The 21,412-nt window shown below is 33.6% G+C and overlaps 1 protein-coding gene and 2 pseudogenes across 1 annotated transcript; all 3 read left to right on the top strand.

Annotated features, from left to right (window-relative positions):
* Nucleotides 1-636, top strand: part of LOC105172324 — an 828-nt pseudogene extending 192 nt beyond the window's left edge.
* LOC105172323 lies at nt 4,728-5,600 on the top strand (annotated as a pseudogene).
* On the top strand, nt 9,321-21,076 carry LOC105172322 (adenylate isopentenyltransferase 5, chloroplastic-like). The gene is made up of 3 exons (XM_011093707.1): nt 9,321-9,716; nt 9,905-10,105; nt 20,738-21,076. Exons 1-3 carry the CDS (start codon nt 9,321-9,323, stop codon nt 21,074-21,076), a joined length of 936 nt encoding a protein of 311 aa, XP_011092009.1.

Genomic DNA, 21,412 nt, shown 5'->3' with positions numbered 1-21,412 from the left:
TCCCGAGGTGGATTTCACTGTACATGATTTTGTGCATCATGCATTGCTGGCTGCTGATGCCATCGTACAAAAGAATCGGTTGCCAATCATTGCTGGAGGGTCCAATTCCTTCATACAGGCACTTGTCAGTGACGATAAGTTTCCCTCCAAGTACGAGTGTTGCTTCGCTGGATGGACGTGGCGATCCCGGTTTTGCATTCGTACGTGTCGAAAACGGTTGATCAGATGGTGGATAGTGGGTTGGTGGAGGAGGGTAAGGCATTTTTTGACGCAAAAATTCGTGACTATGATTATGGGATTAGGCGTGCCATTGGGGTCCCCGAGATGGATGAGTTCTTTAGGAGTGAGGGTGTTGTCGATGGTGAAACTAGGGCTAAGCTTCTTAAGGAAGCTATTCATGAAATTAAGTTGAACACTTGCAAATTTGCTTGCCATCAAGTTGAAAGGATTTTGAGGATGAGGGAGGAATTGGGGTGGAAGATCCATCGGTTAAGCTCCATAGAGGTATTCCTTCGACGTGGTGGAGATGATAATGAAGCATGGGAGAAGTTGGTGCTCGAGCCTAAACGAACATTGTGGCTCGTTTCATTTGCAAAGAAAACAAAGATCCGAAACCGACAACATATGAACAATTAGTATGATCAATTATGTACCTTCGTGCATATGAACAATTAGTATGATCAGAAAAATTTTGTAGTCCTACTGATATATTGAGTTAAAATTCATGGTGGTACAATTAGTCTGAAAGCATTAGTATTCAATGCTTTGGTCAGCGAAACACAGATGTAATTCAATTTATACCAATTTAATTTCATGTCCATGTGATTAGCATTATCAACAAGAAATATATATAATCCTATTTGTATCTAGTTAAAACTTGCCGAATCATTTAGTACGATGAACAAAAGATGTAATCCCTACTCAAACTAAATTAATACTCACTTCCATATCTGTATGATCAATGATGGATGTAATTCGTAGTCAAACTAAATTAATACTTACTTCAATATGATGCTTCTACATTTGTAAGAACAAAATTTATTATCTCTACTTATACCAATTAAACTAGTGTTCGAGCAGTTAGTGTGATCATTCAAATCATAAATCCTATTTATTTGTATAGGTATAAAAATACTTTTCTGTCATGTAATTTTTGAGGGGGTGTAATTTTTTGTCCTAAACAAATTATGAAAATTAGTTTTCACAAGACTGAAATTATCAAAATAATAAAATTAAAATTACTAAAATATTAGTGTTATGAATAAAATATAAGTAAAAATACTATGGGTGTGTAGGTGGATATATATGTACACATACATATCCGGAGTTCTTGAATAAAGTTGAAAATTAAATCAAATTATTCGCGATTGCATTTGTGGTTGATGAATAAATGTGTAATGCGAATATATTAATATAAGACGACTAACACGAATTGTGATTGCATGTTAACGTTTAAGATATCTATAAAAGCGTATTAATCATTGCTATATTCTTGAATATGAATGAGGAATAAGATGTGTGATTAATTCTTGTAACATTTATCTATGTTAATAAAACTCATATATGTACATTGATGGTGCTTCCATCAACGAAATATTTAGTCCTAGTTACCAAATTAAACTTTGTTTATAGAATTATTTTGAAATATAATCCTACTCATATCAATTTAAAGCTTATGTCAGTACAATTAATAAGATCAACAATTGTTCCAAATTATCTTAATTGTAAATGTGAATATATTAATGATATTTGTATCAATAAAGTATAATATAGTCTTGTGCGAGCCTATTTATACCATGTAAAAATTCATGTTCCGTGTATTTATTGTGATCATCAAGGAAAAAATCATGTACTTGCAATTCTTGTGGTCTACCAAAGAAGTTATTATGTTGATCCAGTCTAAAATCAATATCCGTACAATTAGTGTACAAGCATTATGTGATGCTTTTACTAACAAAATATATATGTACCTTCTTGCATACGAACAATTAGTATGATCAACAAAATTATGTAGTCTCTACTGATATATTGAGTTAAAGTTCATGGCGGTACAATTAGTATGAAAGCATGAATATTCAATGCTTTGATTAACGAAATATATATGTAATCCTATTTATATCAATTAAAACTCATGTCCGTGCGATTAGGATGATCTACAAGAAATATATTTAATCCTATTTGCAGCTAGTTAAAACTTGCTGATACATTTAGTACGATCAACAAAAGATGTAACCCTACTTGGTATAATTTGTAGCCCAATGACTTATTAAAAGGCCAACCTTTGCAGCCCAATTACCTCACCCACTTGGCAGCCCATAACTGACTCTGTAACCCGACCCATAACACTAAATCTCAGTTTTCCTCTTCTCTGTTTTTTCTGCACCGTCTACTTCCTCTCCTCTTCAAATCCTCTCTGTGATTTTCTGCCTTCTCTTCTTCAGTAGCCATGGCGACTTTGCTAAACCAATCTAATGGTTTTAGGAAAGCCAACAAGGTTTTCCTTCTCTACCACTGTTCTCACCCCTTTAAATAGGGGATTCTCCCTTTTGGCTAAAACATGAATCAAGCTGTTTATCTCCTTCACCATTCACCAAAGTTCTTTGTGAAATATTGAGTTGGGGTCTTTTGTGACCGTGTGATACTGAGATTTGAGTGATCGGAGTTGTGGTCGGGTTCTTGATTTGTGGAGTTACCTTGAGTCGGTTCATTGTGGAAACGGTGCCTTGTGACCGTATTCCTTTATCGAGATATTGGATCTAGCTATTCTGAGCCTATTAATAACTATACTGTTGATTTAATTATTTCATTATTTCTTTCATTTGTTATTATCATTTAAGTTTTATATTGGCCTGTAATAATCTTAAGGAGTTTGGTACTCCCATTTTTGTAATAGTTGGATAGGATTTTCTGGTGATTTCCGCTGTACACTACTCAAACTAAATTTATACTCACTTCCATATGAGAATGATCAACGAAGGAGTTAATCCGTAGTCAAACTGAATTTATACTTATTTCCATATGATGCTTCTACATATGTAGGAACAAAATTTATAATTTTAATAATTTTAGTAATTTATACTAACTGCTCGAACACTAGTTTAATTGGTATGAGTAGAGATAATAAATTTTGTTCGTACATATGTAGAAGCATAATATGGAAGTAAGTATTAATTTAGTTTGAGTACGGATTACATCCTTCGTTTATCATACTCAGATGGAAGTGAGTATTAATTTAGTTTGAGTAGGGATTACATCTTTTATTGATCATACTAAATGTATTGGCAAGTTTTAACTAGTCACAAATAGGATTATATGTATTTCTTGTTGATGTGCATAGGGATAAATAAATCAAATTGTTCGCTATTGCATTTGAGATTGATGAATAAATGTATAATGTGAATATATTAATATAGGACGACTAACACGAATTGTGATCGCATGCTAACGTTTATGATATCTATAAAAGCGTATTAATGATTGCTATATTCTTGAATATTAACGAGGAATAAGTTGTGTGATTAATTAATGCAACATATAATGACGAATTCATGTAAAATATTTCAAGAAACTAATTTACTACTGCATACAAAAGCGTTATTAATAAACTAAAACAAAATAAAATATAATAAATGGATGCAATCAGTACCATCAACGGATGGATACTACAACTTAATTGCTTTCATATTAATCTTGGACCACAAAATGTCCAAATACATGAATCAATTTTATATAGTAATAATTACAAGAACAGTATAATTAACATTCAGAATTTGCTCCAATTAAATTTCAGTAAATCTAACTAAGAGATTAAATATGTAGACCACATTTATTAACGTTCAATTAATATAGACTTTGTCATTATAATATATGTTTTCACATATATAGTAGGTTGACGAATTAATGAGAATACTTTTTCGAATTAAAAATTCAATTTTGTAAACTCACTTGATTTTACTCAAAAGCAAATCCTACGTAAGATATGGATAATCATTAAGTACTTCGTCATTATCTTTTAATTTCTCATTCGATATAGTAAAATTACTCATTATACATCCCAAGAATAATTTTTTTACGAAAAATAATTATCGATGGATTTATTGAATCTCTTATGGTACTTGCACGGCGTAGATTTTGACATCTTAATTATGATTAGTATTTGTATTATTTCTTTACGACAGCTTCGCAATAATTAATGATTCTTTTTCTATTTCGTAAATACAGTAAAAAATACAGTAATATGGATGGAGCCTTGCTCATCATTTATTTGAATTGTTATATAGTAAGTGGATAGGGATAGGGGTGAAGTTATGAATGGCTAGATTTATTGCACTTTGTGTGTACGTATGTATGTATAAATACCTCCATGCACATCCGATGTTTCTTCACATTTCAAATAATTGTCTAGGTAATATCTTTCACATCAATGAAACTTGTTCGTGATTCTCTTTTAGAGCCCACAAATGTTTGAAGTTTTTCCTCAAACAAATCCTTTTGAAGAAGAGAAATTAATCAAAGAATTGAGAAGGGCTTGTCACTCTATGATAGATAGATATTTTAAAATAGTAGATTGTATTTGCTAAATATGTTGTTTGTTTTGTTTGAGAGTATTCTAACACGTGGCCTTTTTGTTTTTTTATTTGTGTGACCAAATTGATAGGTGTTAAAAAAAGTAAAAGTAATTACCAAGTAGAATATCGATCTCCGCCTGGAAGCCAGCACAATCTAGCATGATGAACTTTTCAATTCGGGGCATGATGAACAAGCACCAAGGAAAGGATAAGGTGGTAGTGGTATTGGGTGCCACTGGCACAGGCAAATCGCGCCTGGCGATAGACCTGGCCACCTGTTTCGGGGCAGAGGTCATCAACTCGGACAAAATTCAGGTCTAGAAGGGCCTAGGCATAGTAACCAATAAGGTGAGCAATGACGAATGCCGCGGCGTGCCACACCATTTGCTCGGAATCATTGATCCCGAGGTGGATTTCACTATACATGATTTTATGCATCAAGCATTGCTGGCTGCTGATGCCATCGTACAAAAGAATCGGTTGCCAATCATTGATGGAGGGTCCAATTCCTTCATACAGGCACTTGTTAGTGACAACACTGAGTTTTCCTCCAAGTACGAGTGTTGTTTTCTATGGATGGACGTGGCGATCCCGGTCCTGCATTCGTACGTATCGAAAAGGGTTGATCAGATGGTGGATTGCGGGTTAGTGGAGGAGGATAAGGCATTCTTTGAGCCAAAAGTTCGTGACTATGATTATGGGATTAGGCGTGCCATTGGGGTCCCTGAGATGGATGAGTTCTTCAGGAGTGAGGGTCTTGTCGATGGTGAAACTAGGGCTAAGCTTCATGAAATTAAGATGCACACTTGCAAATTAACTTGCCGCCAAGTGGAAAAGATTTTGAGGATGAAGGAGGAATTCGGGTGGCAGATCCATCGGTTGAACGCCACAGAGGTATTCCTTCGACGTGGTGGAGATGCCGATGAAGCATGGGAGAAATTGGTGCTGGAGCCTAGTACAAACATTGTGGCTCGTTTCATTTGCAAAGAAAACATAGATCCGAAAATGACTGCATATGAACAATTAGTATGATCAATTATGTACCTTCGTGCATATAAACAATATGCATGAGCAGCAAAATTTTGTAGTCCTAGTGATATATTGAGTTAAAATTCATGGCGGTACAATTAGTGTGAAAGCATCAATTTTCAATGCTTTGATCAGTTTTAAAACTCATGTCCGCGTGATTAGCATTATCAACAAGAAATATATATAATCCTATTTGCATCTAGTTAAAACTTGCCGAATCATTTAGTACGATTAACAATAGATGTAATCCCTACTCAAACTAAATTGATACTTACTTCCATATGAGTATGATCAACGAAGGATGTAATCCGTAGTCAAACTAAATTAATACTTACTTCAATATGATACTTTTACATACGTACGAACAAAATTTATTATCTCTACTTATATCAATTAAACTAGTGTTCGAGTAGTTAGTGTGATCCTTTAAATGTTAAATTCTACTTATTTGTATAGGTATAAAAATACAGTTTCTGTCTTGTAATTTATGAGGGGGTTTCATTTTCTGTGATACGCAAATTATGAAAATTAGTTTTTACAAGACTAAAATTGTACAAATTATATTACTAAAATAATTAGTTTTATCAATAAAATATAAGTAAAAATACTATGGGTGTGTAGGTGGATATATATGTACGCATATATATCCGGAGTTCTTGAATCAAGTAGAAAATTAAATCAAATTATTCGTGATTGGATTTGACGTTGATGAATAAATGTGTAATACGAATATATTAGTATAAGATGACTAACACGAATTGTGATTGCATGTTAACATTTATGATATCTATAGAAGCGTATTAATAATCGCTATATTCTTGAATACGAACGAGGAATAAGATGTGTGATTAATTCTTGTAACATTTATCTAAGTTAATAAAACTCATATGTACATTTATGGTGCTTCAACGAAATATTTAGTCCTAGTTACCAAATTAAACTTTGTTTATAAATTTATTTTGAAATATAATCCTACTCATATCAATTTAAAGCTTATGTCAGTACAATTAATATGATCAAGAATAGTTCCAAATTATCTTAATTATAAATGTGATATATTAATGATGTTTGTATCAATAAAGTATAATATAGTCTTGTGCGATCTTATTTATACCAAGTAAAAATTCATGTTCCATGTATTTATTACGATCATCACGTGAAAAATCATGTACTCGCAAGTACTGTGGTCTACCAAAGAAGTTACTATGTTGATCCAGTCTAAAACCAATGTCCGTACAATTAGGGTACAAGGATGATGTGATGCTTTTTACTAACAAAATATATGTGTACCTTCCTCCGTATGAACAATTAGTATGATCAACCTTGTAAGAGTAATTACCTGACCCACTGGGCAGCCCATAACCGACCCGATAACCTGACTCATCCTATCTACCTACTTATATCACATCCTTAACCCTAAATCTCACTTTCCCTCTTCTCTGTTTTTTCTGCACCGTCTACTTCCTCTTCTCTCCAAATCCTCTCTGTGATTTTCTTCCTTCTCTTCTCCGTAAGCCATGACCACTTTCTTAAACCAATCTAATGGTCACCAAGGTTTTCTTTATCTACCACAGTTTTCCCCCCTTTAAATAGGGGATTCTCCCTTTCGGCTAAAACATGAATCAAGCTGTTTATCTCCTTCACCATTCACAAAAGTTCTTTGTGAAATATTGAATTGGAATTTTTGTGATCGTGTGATACTGAGATCTGAGTGATCGCTTTGTTTGTGGAGTTACTGTGGGTCGGTTCATAGTGAAAATGGTGCCTTGTGACCATATTCCTTTATCGAGATATTAGATCTGGCTACTCTGAGCCTGTGATTCACTATACTTTTGATTTTATTATTTCATTATTTCTTTCATTTGTTATTAACATTTAAGTTGTATATTGGCCTGTAATAATCTTAAGGAAATTCGTACTCTAATTTTTGTAATAGTTGGATAGTATTTTCTGGTGATTTCCACTCTACACTACTCAAACCAAATTAATACTTGCTTCCATATGAGTATGATCAACGAAGGAGGTAATCCGCACACAAACTAAATTTATACTTACTTCCATATGATGCTTCAACATATGTATGAACAAAATTTATAATTTTGATAATTTTAGTAATTTATACTAACTGCTCGAACACTATTTTAATTGGTATAAGTAGGGATAATAAATTTTGTTCGTATATATGTAGAAGAATCATATGGAAGTAAGTATTAATTTAGTTTGAGTACGGATTACATCCTTCGTTGATCATACTCATAAGAAAGAGAGTATTAATTTAGTTTGTGTAGGGATTACATCTTTTGTTGATCGTACTAAATGTATCGGCAAGTTTTAACTAGCCGCAAATAGGATTATATGTATTTCTTGTTGATGTGCAAAGGGATAAATTAAATCAAATTGTTCGCGATTGCATTTAAGATTGATGAATAAATGTATAATGCGAATATATTAATATAAGACGATTAACAAGAATTGTGATCGCATGTTATCGTTTATGATATCTATAAAACCGTATTAATCATTGCTATATTCTTGAATATTAACGAGAAATAAGTTGTGTGATTAATTCCTGCAACATTTAATGAAGAATTCATGTAAAATAATTTAGGAAACTAATTTACTACTGCATACAAAAGCGTTATCACAAAACTAAAACAAAAAAAATATAATAAATGGATGCAATCAGTATCATCAACGGATGGATACTGCAACTTAATTACTTTCATATTAATCTTGGACCACAAGAATTCCAAATACATGAATCAATTTTATATAGTAACAATTACAAGAATAGTATAATTAACATTTAGAATTTGTTCCAATTAAATTTCAGTAAATCTAAATAAGAGATATAAATCTGTAGACCACATTTATTAACGATCAATTAATTCAGATTTTGTCATTATAATATATGTTTTCACATATATAGTAGGTTGACGAATTAATGAGAATTTTGTAAACTCACTCGATTTTATTCAAAAGCAAATCCTACGTAATATATGGATAATCACTAAGTACTTCGTCATTATCTTTTAATTTTTCACAATTTTTTTCTCATTCGATATAGCAAAATTACTCATTATACATCCCAAGAATAATTTTTTTACAAAAAATAATTATCGATGAATTTATTGCATCACTTATGGTACCTGCACGATGTAGATTTTGACATCTTAATTATGATTAGTATCTGTATTATTTTTTTACAACAGCTTCACAATAATTAATGATTCTTATCCTATTTCGTAAATACAGTAAAAAATACAGTAATTTGGACAGAGCTTTGCTCATTATTTATTTCAATTGTTATATAGTAAGTGGATAGGGATACGGGTGAAGTTATGAATGGCTTGATTTGTTCCACATTGTGTGTACGTATGTATGTATAAATAACCCCCTACACATCCTATGTTTCTTCACGTTTCAAACAATTGTCTAGGTAATTTCTTTCACATCAATGAAACTTGTTCGTTATCCTCTCTAGAGCCCACAAATGTTTGAAGTTTTTCTTCAAACAATTCCTTTTGAAGAAGAGAAATTAATCCAAGAATTGAGAAGGGCTTGTCACTCTATGATAGATAGATATTCTAAAATAGTAGATTGTATTTGGTACATATTTTGTTTGTTTTGTTTGAGAGTATTCTAACACGTGGCCTTTTTTTTTTTAATTTGTGTGACCAAATTGATAGGTGTTAAAAAAAGTAAAAGTTATTACCAATTAGAATGTCGATCTTCGCCTGGAAGCCAACACAATCTAGCATAGTGAACTTTTCAGTTTGGGGCATGATGAACGAGCACCAAGGAAAGGATAAGGTGGTGGTGGTATTGGGTGCCGCTGGCACTGGCAAATCGCGCCTGGCGATAAACCTAACCACCCGTTTTGGGGCAGAGGTCATCAACTCGGACAAAATTCAGGTCTACAAGGGCCTTGACATAGTAACCAATAAGGTGAGCAATGAGGAATGCCACGGCGTGCCGCACCATTTGCTCGAAATCATTGATCCCGAGATGTATTACACTGTACATGATTTTGTGCATCATGCATTGCTGGCTGCTGATGCCATCGTACAAAAGAATCGATTGCCAATCATTGCTAGAGGGTCCAATTCCTTCATACAGGCACTTGTCAATGACGACACGTAGTTTCCCTCCAAGTACGAGTGTTGCTTTCTCTAGATGGACATGGCGATCCCGGTCTTGCATTCGTACGTGTCGAGAAAGGTTGATCAGATGGTGGATAGAGGGTTGATGTAGGAGGGTAAGGCATTTTTTGTCCCAAAAATTCGAGACTATGATTATACGATTAGGCGTGCCATTGGGGTCCCCGAGATGGATGGTTCTTTAGGAGTGAGGGTTTTGTCGATGGTGAAACTAGGGCTAAGGTTCTTAAGGCAGCTATTGATGAAATTAAGATGAACACTTGCAAATTAGCTTGCTGTCAAGTTGAAAAGATTTTGAGGATGAGCGAGGAATTCGGGTGGCAAATCCATCGGTCGAACGCCATAGAGGTATTCTGATGGGTGTCGATTCCAAAAAAAATAATTCCTAATAACACTTTTGTAGAAGTGTGAATAGGATTGAATCCAAACAGGGAATAGTTTTAAATTAATTCCTTCAAAATATAAAAATAAAAATAATCTGGGGGGTTATGAATGTGAAGAAGAATAAAAATAAAAACTAAATTAAACTAAAAAGTTAATAAAATTAGAAGAGATAAATATAAAAAAAGTATTCCAGTTAAAGAAAGGATCATGCTTAATTCTACGGTCGATCATAGATGCAAAGATAACAATAATTCATGATAGATAAATTGGTTATGACTATTGGTACGACCTAACGGCCTCACATTTCCTTACCTTGTGGATAGTCAAGAAACGTCCGTTGACCAAATTCCTAATCAGTAAACAACTTTGGAAACGTACTCAAAATTTAATTTATCGACAGCATGAAGAACTAGAAAGGCCCAATGATAACCAATAAATTTCTACGACGATTTATTTAAGTTAGATTGTGCATGCCCCACAACATAAACGAAAACTTCTACATAATCAATTATGCCATGTTACCACTAGTTATTGAACTAAACAAACAATTACAGATTTACAAGTTCAATTGGCTAGGAAAATATTCTTGGCAATAAATCAGATTATTTATAATAAAAGCACAGAGAACAACACAAATTCCAATATGAATAAAAGTAGAGAGCATAAATTAGATATCACAACTCGTTGCATTTAAGCATTCACCAAATCTTCAACCGGAATATGAGAACTAGCTAGACATGCTAATCGAAGAACGCATGAAAAGCAAAGTAAGAAAATATTATAAAAACGTAGAGATATAGAAGAGTTCAAAAGTTGTCTCTTAAACTGAATTACATTACCTATTTATAATAGCTAGATACCGAATTCTACTAGGATTAAAAGTAGATTCCTAATAAACTAAAGGACTTATGGAAATAAAATTATAATCCTAGGTAAACTCCTCATTCGTCGAAAGGAATTCCATGCAGCTCCAAATTCTTGCCAAAAATTGAGTTTGAGTCTTGTCCGAATTTCCAATTTGGTGCTTTTCTTTATTTTCCATTTCATTTGTCCTAATGTTGCAAAATAATATTTAATTAGGAGCATTTGGTCACAAAATAGGTCAAGATATGACATGAAATAAGCACAAAATGAGATCCTATCGAATATCCCCCCACTTAACCCTTTGCTTGTCCTCGATGCAATGAAATAGAGATAAAATAGGTTCAAGAATTTCATTCCAAACTTTATGGATCGCAGACAAAAGTACCTAAGCAAGAATCTAGTTAAGTGTTTAAAGAATGGTACACCATATGATAAAAGACAACTCAACAAGCTTCAAACAAGTTTTTACAAGATGATTTTCATCAAAAACTAAGCATGAAAAACAAATGGACTGTGTTCTCATATCTCCCAATCTCTCAAGTACTTTTGATTGAGTGTTTCGCTCAAATGCTTGCTATGAAAATGCTTCACCATAGGCTTGATTATACATAAAATCTTCACCACTCTTAAATATACACACACTTGAATCAAGAGGTCTTATCTATTGGTTGTAATAGGGCATTGGTTTAGGAGTAGGAAGAATAAGGAAAAATGAGGTGAAAATCGAAGAAACTAAATTAGAGCACCAAGTAATAGATATAAGAATCCAAGCTTCTCAAAATTGATCTATCTCATACTCTAATTTCATGTCTCACTTTCCTCGACATGAGCTATGTCTTTTTTTTAAGAGAAAGAGTATTTTTTTCTTTGCCTTCCTCGATTTTTTTCTTTTTCCTTTTTTTTTGAAGGTATTTTTTTTCTTTTCTTTTCTCTCTTTTTCTTTTTCTCTTTCTTTGTCTATTAAGGCATACAATAAGGTTGTCAAGTGACATGTTAGCTCATAAACCTCCTTTACAAAAATTGAGATATCCCCACATTTATTGTCAAAACACATACTTAGAATACATTTTTATTTTCTTGACGCTCTACTAGTCCTTAGAAGGGCCAAATAAGGGTAATAAAGAGACGGTAAGAGTTTGTTTATACCTGGGGTTTCATAACAAGAAATTAAAGCTTATTAGGCTCAAATGGGCTTACTAAGGGAATTGCATGTGGGTGGTCTTTTAAGCTAAAGGAGTTTTTATCCTAGTGCCTTTATCATTTTGAAGTGTATGCATAGAGATGTGGTCTCGATATGGTTCAAAGCAAGTTCTAGGAAGACAAAATCATGAAGCATCGTCTCGTAGATTTTCATGAGTGTATAGGCTCAAATTTCTCTCTAGGTAGGTTATGTCCACCAATTTTCCACATTTAATTTTCAAATCAAATCACCATTTTCAAAACAAGTTCTTAACCGTAAGTTGTCAAGAGTCATTAGATGCATACCCTTATCACACATTACCAAATTATTACTTAATTAGCCTGAGTCTTTGATCATAAAGCTAGCATGAGGACAACAAAAACAAATATGGAAGGGGTAGCAAGCATCAATCAAAACAATTAATCCACCAAGACTCATTTTTCTATCAAAGCAATCATCAAAACACCCTCCCCCACTTAATTCCACGTTGTTCTCAATGTGGTAAGCATGCATATCTAGGACGATAAAATAAGAGAAAGGAGAAAGAGAACATCCCTTAGTTTAGGGGTAAGTGGTGGAATTGCGGGAGCTCGAGAATTGTGAGATTTTGAATGAGAAGGAGAGCCCCTTATGGATGCTCATACATCTTGACAAATTAGTTGGCCGAATTATGTAGGGGCACGCCTAACTGTAGGGTTGATGCATGTTCACCTTGACCTGCAAAAATCGATTGTAATGGTATCACAACATTTACAAGAAGTTAGAGGAAAAAACAATTGAGAAAAAGAGAAGGACATGGGTTGCGTCCCAAGAAGCGCCTTTCTTTAACGTCTTTGGCTAGACGTTGTTGTGCCTCAACTTAAATGAATTGAACACTCTAAATCCACTTCTTCTATGTAATGCACCCAGTGATGGTGTGGATTTAGGAGAACTTGGCGGTCCATGGATGACTTCTTCCTTGAACTTATTTTGTCATTAAAGACTTTGTTCTTGTAAGTTCTTGGACTCGAGGTGAGGCATTTGGTAATTGTTGTCTTAAATGCTCCTCCACCATCGGAAATAGCATTTTTTTGCACCAAAAGATCAATAAAAATCAATGAAAAAAATAGAGTTCACATCATTAGAATATTTCATGGCACCACAAATTCTAAAACTCATAACCTCATTATCAAATTCCATAGAGAGAATTCCAACATCAACATCAATTTTGGTTTTTGAGGTTTTAAGGAATGGTCTTCCTAGCAAGATGGATGTAGAATTGGGAGAAATATCCCTCCTCATACCAAGCACATAAAATTCAGTAGGAAACACCAATTCATCAACTTGTACAAGTACATCCTCAAGAACTCCTTCGGGGTAAACTACAGAATGATCGGCAAGTTGAAGGACGACCCTCGTTTCTTTTAATGGTCCAACATTCAAATATTCATAAATGGTGAGAGGCATAATATTGATAGAAGCACCCAAATCACACATTGCTTTTTCTATTCATATTTTTCCAATTTTGCAAGGGATAGAAAATGTACCAGGATCATTGCATTTAGGAGGTAGTTTTTTTGAAGAATGACAGATACATTTTCTCCCATACATACCCTTTCATTATCTCTGAATGGATTTGTTGGTGCACAATTCCTTGAGAAATTTTGCATAGCGAGGTATTTGTTTAACTGCATTGAGTAGGGAAATATTTACCTCAACTTAAAGATTCAAGAATATCTTTTTCCTCTTCCTCCTCTTTGGGCTTGGTGAATCTCTTCGAGAAGGGAGGTTTGGGCATGAACACCTTGGAACTTTCCTCACTGACTTGGTTGGATTTTTGTTTTGGAAGAATTTTGAGTACATCCTTTGTTTTGTCCTGCTGTGCGTGCCCACGCATAGTGTTATTTTTGAATTGTAGCTCTTTACCACTGCACGAGGTAATAGCACTAAAGTTTTGTTTAGACTTAATAATAGTTTGGGAGGGAAACTTATCTTGAGACTCCAAGCGGCTGACAGAGGAGGCTAGTTGGCTCATTTGAGATTCCAAATTTTGTATGCTCAAGCGGGTTTCTTATTGGAATTGTTTGGTTCTCAAGGCAAGTGTTTTCACGATATCTTCCAGGGGCATACCATTATTGGGAGGTGTTGGTGGTGGTGGTGGTTGGTGTGGAACCATTTGAAAGTTTTGTGGTTGATTGCCATACCTCAAATTTGGGTGATCTCTCCATCCGGGGTTATAGGTATTGGAAAATGGGACATATCTCCTTTGTTGTTGCCCAAAAAATCCACCAATGGCGTCAGCATGTTCGGTTGATTTTTCATGAAATGTAGGACAACCGTCGGTACAATGTCCCAAAGATGTACATATCCCACAAGTCTTGACTTGTTGAATGCTTCCCCCTATAAACTTTTCAACAAGAGAAGTAAGTTTATTTAAACGTTCATAAATAGAAGTACTTACCTCATTTACCCTTCATGGCGGGTTGTCGTTTCTACTACCGAATTGTTGATTATTAGCCGCCATGGTTGTGATTAGTTTGCGTGCTTCGATAGGAGTTTTTTCATACAAAGCACCTCCACTAGTTGCATCCACCAAACTTCTATTTGCCTCAGACAACCCTTCATAAGAATATTGAATTAGAAGATGGTCGGGAATTTGGTGATGAGGGCAACTCTCCACCAATTGCTTGAATCTCCCCTAATACTCATAGAAACTCTCATCGGAGAATTGGCGTATTCAACTTATTTCCTTCTGGATGTTTGTAGTCCTTGAAGTGGGGAAGTAGTTCTCAAGAAATTGTTTCTCGAGCTTGTGCCAACTAACAATAGATCCCGAAGGTAAGGAGTAGAGCCAATCTTTTGGTTCATCGCCCAATGAGAATGGAAAGGCTCTTAGCTTGACTTGTTCCTCGGTGACTCCTTGAGGTCTCATGCCGAAACACACCACATGGAATTCTTTAAGGTGCTTGTGCGGGTCTTCACCTGCAAGGCCATGAAAAGTGCGAAGTTAGTGGATGAGACCCGATTTAAGTTCAAAATCAACATTTAAATTAGAATATTCAGTGTAGAGTGGTTGTTGATTTAATTCAAGGGAAGTCATCTTTTTGATCGTTCGTTTTGAATTTTGAGCTATCATTTCGTACTTAGAGTAGCTAGACGTGCGCACGTCTAACTTAGAATCTGCTGCTGGTTTGGAAGAAGTAGAGGCCTCTTTCCTTATGTTGCTTGGTTTCTTTTTGGAGTGTATGAGCGGTCTTCTCGATCTCTGGGTCAAATTCAAGTTTACCTGTACGAGAAGAACGTGGCATAAAACCAAGTAACAATAAAAAGAAATTAATTTAATAACACCAATACCCAGCAATGGTGCCAAAATTTGATGGGTTTCGATTCCACCAAAAATAATTCCTCCGAACACTTTCGTAGAAGTGTGAGTAGGGTCGAATCCACAGGGATTGGTTTTAAATTAATTCCTTCAAAAAATAAAAATAAAAATAATTGGGGGGTATATGATTGTGAAGAAGAATAAAAATAAAAATTAAATTAAACTAAAAAGTTATTAAAATTAGAAGAGATAAATATAAGAGAAAAGTATTCCAGTTAAAGATAGGATTATGCTTAATTCCACGATCGATCATAGATGCAAAGATAACAATCATTCATGATAGATAAATTGGTTATGGCCATTGGTACGACCTAACGGCCTCACCTTTCCTTACCTTGTGGATAGTTAAGGAACGTCTGTTGACTAAATCCCTAATCAGTAAACAACCTTAGGAACATCCTCAAGATTAAATTTATCGACAGCATGAAGAACTAGAAAGGCCCAATTCTAACCAATAAATTCCTACGAGAATTTATTTAAGTTAGATTGTACATTCTCCACAACATAATCGAAAACTTCTACATAATCAGTTATGCTATGTTACCACTAGTTATTGAACTAAACAAACAATTACGAATTTACAAGTTTAATTGGCTAGGCAAATATTCTTGTAAATAAATCAGATTATTAGTAATAAAAGCATAGAAAACAACACAAATACCAATATGAATAAAAGTAGAAAGCATAAATTAGATATCACAACTTATTGTATTTAAGCATTCACCAAATCTTCAACCGGAATAACAGAACTAGCTAGACATGCTAATGGAAGAACGCATGAAAACCAAAGTAAGAAAATATTATAAAACCGTAGAGAAATAGAAGAGTTTAAAAGTTGTCTATTAAACTGAATTACATCACTTATTTATAATAGCTACATACCTAATTCTATTATGATTAAAAGTAAATTCCTAATTGAACTAAAGGAGTTATGAAAATAAAATTATAATCCTAGTTAAACTCCTCATTCATCGAAAGGAAGTCAATGCAACTCTAAATTCTTGTCAAAAATTGAGTTTGAGTCTTGTCCGAATATCCATTTTGGTGCTTTTCTTTATTTTCCATTTCATTTGTCCTAATGCTGCAAAATAATATTTAATTAGGAGCATTTGGTCACAAAATAGGTCAAAATATTACATGAAATACGCAAAATGTGATCCTATCATATTCCTTCGACGTGGTGGAGATGTGAATGAAGCATGGGAGAAATTGGTGCTTGAGCCTAGTACGAACATTGTGGCTCATTTCATTTGCAAAGAAAACATCGATCCGAAACTGACTGCGTATGAACAATTAGTATGATCAATTATGTACCTTCGTGCATATGAACAATTAGTATGATCGGCAGAATTTTGTAGTCCTACTGATATAATGAGTTAATTCATGGAGGTACAATTAGTGTGAAAGCACTGATATTCAATGCTTTGATCAGCGAAATATATATGTAATCCAATTTATACCAATTTAAACTCATGTCCATTTGTATAGAATTATCAACATGAAATATATATAATCCTATTTGCATGTAGTTAAAACTTGCCAATTCATTTAGTACGATCAACAAAAGATGTAATTCCTACGCAAACTAAATTAATACTCACTTCCATATGAGTATGATCAATAAAGGATGTAATCCGTACTCAAACTAAATTAATACTTACTTCAATATGATACTTTTACATACGTACGAACAAAATTTATGAACAAAATTTATTATCTCTAGTTGTACCAATTAAACTAGTGTCCCAGCAGTTAGTGTGATCATTAAAATGTTAAATCCTATTTATTTGTATAGGTATTAAAATACAGTTTCTGTCTAGTAATTTATGAGGGGGTATCATTTTTTGTCCTACATAAATTATGAAAATTAGCTTTTACAAGACCAGAAGTATCAAAATTATATAATTAATAGAATTAAAATTACTAAAATAATTAGTGTTATCAATAAAATATAAGTAAAAATATTATAGGTGTGTAGGTGGATATATGTACACATATATGTCCGGAGTTTTTGAATAATGTTGAAACTTAAATCAAATTATTCGCAATTGCATTTGAGGTTGACGAATAAATGTGTAATACAAATATATTAATATAAGACAACTATCACGAATTGTGATCACATGTTAACATTTATGATATCTATAGGAGCGTATTAATCATTGCATTATTCTTGAATATGAACGAGGAATAAGATGTGTGATCAATTCTTGTAACATTTATCTAAGTTAATAAAACTCATATATGTACACTTATGGTGCTTCAATCAATAAAATATTTAGTCCTAGTTACCAAATTAAACTTTGTTTATAGAATTATTTTGAAATATAATCCTACTCATATCATTTTAAGGCTCATGTCAGTATAATTAATATGATCAAGAATTGTTCCAAATTAACTTAATTATAAATGTGAATATATTAACGATGTTTGAATCAATAAAGTATATTATAGTCTTGAGCGATCCTATTTATACCAAGTACAAATTCATGTTTCATGTATTTATTATGATCATCAAGTGAAAAATCGTGTACTTGCAATTACTGTGGTCTACCAAAGAAGTAATTATGTTGATCCAGTCTAAAATCAATGTCCGTACAAATAGGGTACAAGGATTATGTGATGCTTTTACTAACAAAATATAAATGTACCTTCCTGTATATGAACAATTAGTATGATCAACAAAATTATGTATACTTACTGATATACTGAGTTAAAATTCATGGTTGTACAATTAGTATGAAAGCATTAATATTCAATGCTTTGATCAATGAAATATATATGTAATCCTATTTATACCAATTAAAACTCATGTCCGTGCGATTAGCATGATCAACAAGAAATATATATAATCCCTACTTGTTATAATTCGATACATTTAGTACGATCAACAAAAGATGTAATCCCTACTTGTTATAATTTGTAGCCCAATGACTTATTAATAGGCTAACCTTAGCAGCCCAATTACCTAACCCACTTGGCAGCCCACAACCGACCCGGTAACCTAACCCATCCTATCTACCTACTTATATCACACCCGCAACCCTCAAAATCTCACTTTCCCTCTTCTATGTTTTTTCGACGCCGTCTACTTCCTCTCCTCTCCAAATCCTGTCTGTGATTTTCTTCCTTCTCTTCTCCAGGAGCCATAGCTACTTTCCTAAACGAATCTAATGATTTTAGGTAAGCCATCAAGGTTTTCCTTCTCTACCACAGTTTTCACCCCTTTAAATAGGGGATTCTCTATTTCGGCTAAAACATGAATCAAGCTGTTTATCTCCTTCATCATTCACCAAAGTTCTTGGTGAACTATTGAGTTGGGGTCTTTGTGACTGTGTGATACTGAGATCTGAGTGATCGGAGTTCTGGTCGGGTTCTTGGTTTGTTGAGTTACCATGAGTCGGTTCATTGTGAGAATGGTGCCCTTGTGACCGTATTCCTTTATTGAGATATTGGATAAATCAAAATTTATATGAAGCTCAACAATTATACACATATTCTTATTTCAGTTTAACATAATTTCAAATGGATATTTTTCAGAAACATAAATAACTAGCTAACATGAAAAATATAATAACTAATTTTATTTTTATGTTGTATATTATATTTTTGGTTTCCTAACACTAATGTTTATAATTTGGGTAGGATCAAGTTTGTATGAATTTATAAATATTAGGGATTAAAATCATAACACGTAAATATTAAGAAATAAAAAGTAATTATTAAAAGAAAAAAATGAATAAGTGGCATAGGGACAAAACACATTTATAAGGTATTTTTATTTATTTTCTAAGGTATATTTTTATATTTAACTGATATGAATTAAACATTAAATTTCAGTTTAAAACAAATCCGATGTTATAGTTATGTAGTTTGTTAGAGGGTAATTACATTTTTGTTCTTTCTTTTTTTTTTGTTTTTTATCCCTAATGTTTATAAATTATTTAGTAGAATATTTATTCAGCTAATAATTATTAGTATTACTTTCAATAAGATTATTTTAGTCATTACAAAAAGTTAAAAAGAAAAAACATAACAATCACTTGCACAACTAGGAAAAGTATTAAAATTAATTTATTATATATTTGTCAACCCATTCTTTTCAGTGAAAGAAAAATATTTGCTTTATCGAAAAATTATATTCAGAGGTATTTGTTCACTTATTTGTTTATTATATATTATAAATTGTGTTGCCCTAAATTTTTTTCAGTTTGTTACAAATCTATAAGAATAGAGAATGACACATAAACATTAAGGATAAAGAAAAAAAAAAAGGAATAAGTGGCTATATAGAGGGACAAGAAAACATAATGTATGAGATGCTTCTCTTGAAAATGTCAAGAGGCTTATTCAGAGGAACTTCAGTGAAAATCTTCTGGCTTGGTGGGATAAGAACAAAATCGAAACTACTCTGAAGATCAAAGATGAATGCAAATATGAGTACGTTCGATACAAACCTATTCAGATGAACATGGAGGACAAGAAGGATATGCAGATGATAATCAAATAGCATATCAGTCTTGGACTCATTGAACTCGGAGTCTCTACCTACAGTAACCCTGGATTTTTGGTAAGAAACCATGGTGAGATTAAGAAAGGTAAACACAAGTTGGTTATTAACTATTAAGGTATTAATAAGATATTAGAATTTGATGGTTATGACATTCCTAGTAGAGAACACTTAATCGATTGCATTAAAGGGACAAAAGTGTTTTCTAAATTCAATTGCAAATCTGGTTTTTATCATATTAAAATGGAGAATGAATCAAAAAAAATTACTGCATTCTCCACACCACAAGGACAATATATCTGGAATGTGCTCCCAATAGGTTCAGCTAATGCACCTCAGATATTTCAAAGAAAAATGGATAATCTTTTCAAAGATTATTTTGAGTTCATGTTTGTCTATATTGACGACATACTAATTGCATCCAAGAATATGAAAGAACATATTAAACATTTTGAAATATTTTCTGATGCATGCCATAGAGAAGGTTTAGTACTTTCTGAAAAGAAAGCTACTATTGCTGTCAATAAAATTGAATTTTTAGGAATTCCTATTGACGAAACTGGGATTGAGTTACAGGAGCATATTGTGGAGAAAATCCGCAATTTCCCAAACGTGCTCAAAGACAAGAAGCATCTGCAGAGCTTCTTAGGAGTTGTTAATTTTGCAGGAATCTTCATTAAGGATCTTGCAAGATATAGAAAGGATTTTCGACCACTCTTGAAAGAAACGGAGAGCTCAAAGTGGAAATGGGAAGAAATCCACACAAAAAGGGTTGCTGAGCTAAAACAGGTTTGCAGTAACCTGGCAAAGCTTGCCATACTGCAGGACGAGGATGAATTGGTAGTCTATACAGATGCCGATGATTACATATGTGCAGCAGTGCTCAAGGCCGAAACTTACGAGACAGCCTTGGAAAGCATCTATCTGGAAGGCTTTCATCCCACCGAAGTACTCGTTTATTATGTGGCTTCGCTTGCGCAGCAGATTAGCTACAAGGGACAGACTCAGGTTCCTCCATGAGGAGGATTTGTGTTCACTTTGCATCAACACGAAGGAATCAACCAAACACCTTTTCTTTGAGTGCCCGTTCAGCAACTACGTTTGGTCACATATCCGAGTATGGCTTGGAATTAACCGACGTATGTCCACCCTGCACAGTGCGGTAAAATGGCTCAAGAAGGAGAAAACTGGCTCCTCCGTTCATAACAAAGCGCACACCTAGTTTTGGCATGCACGGTCTACACCCTTTGGAGGCATCGCAATGAAGTCATCTTTGAGGGCGCAAAACCCAGTCCCGAGGATCTTATTCTTTCAGTGAAAATCACAGTCTATAGGCTCCTCTTGACACATTTTCCA

This window comes from Sesamum indicum, linkage group LG10 (genome assembly GCF_000512975.1).
Source record: "Sesamum indicum cultivar Zhongzhi No. 13 linkage group LG10, S_indicum_v1.0, whole genome shotgun sequence".
Taxonomy (NCBI): Eukaryota; Viridiplantae; Streptophyta; class Magnoliopsida; order Lamiales; family Pedaliaceae; genus Sesamum; species Sesamum indicum.
Note: the sequence above shows the minus strand (reverse complement) of the source record. Positions and strands in the feature narration are given on the sequence as shown.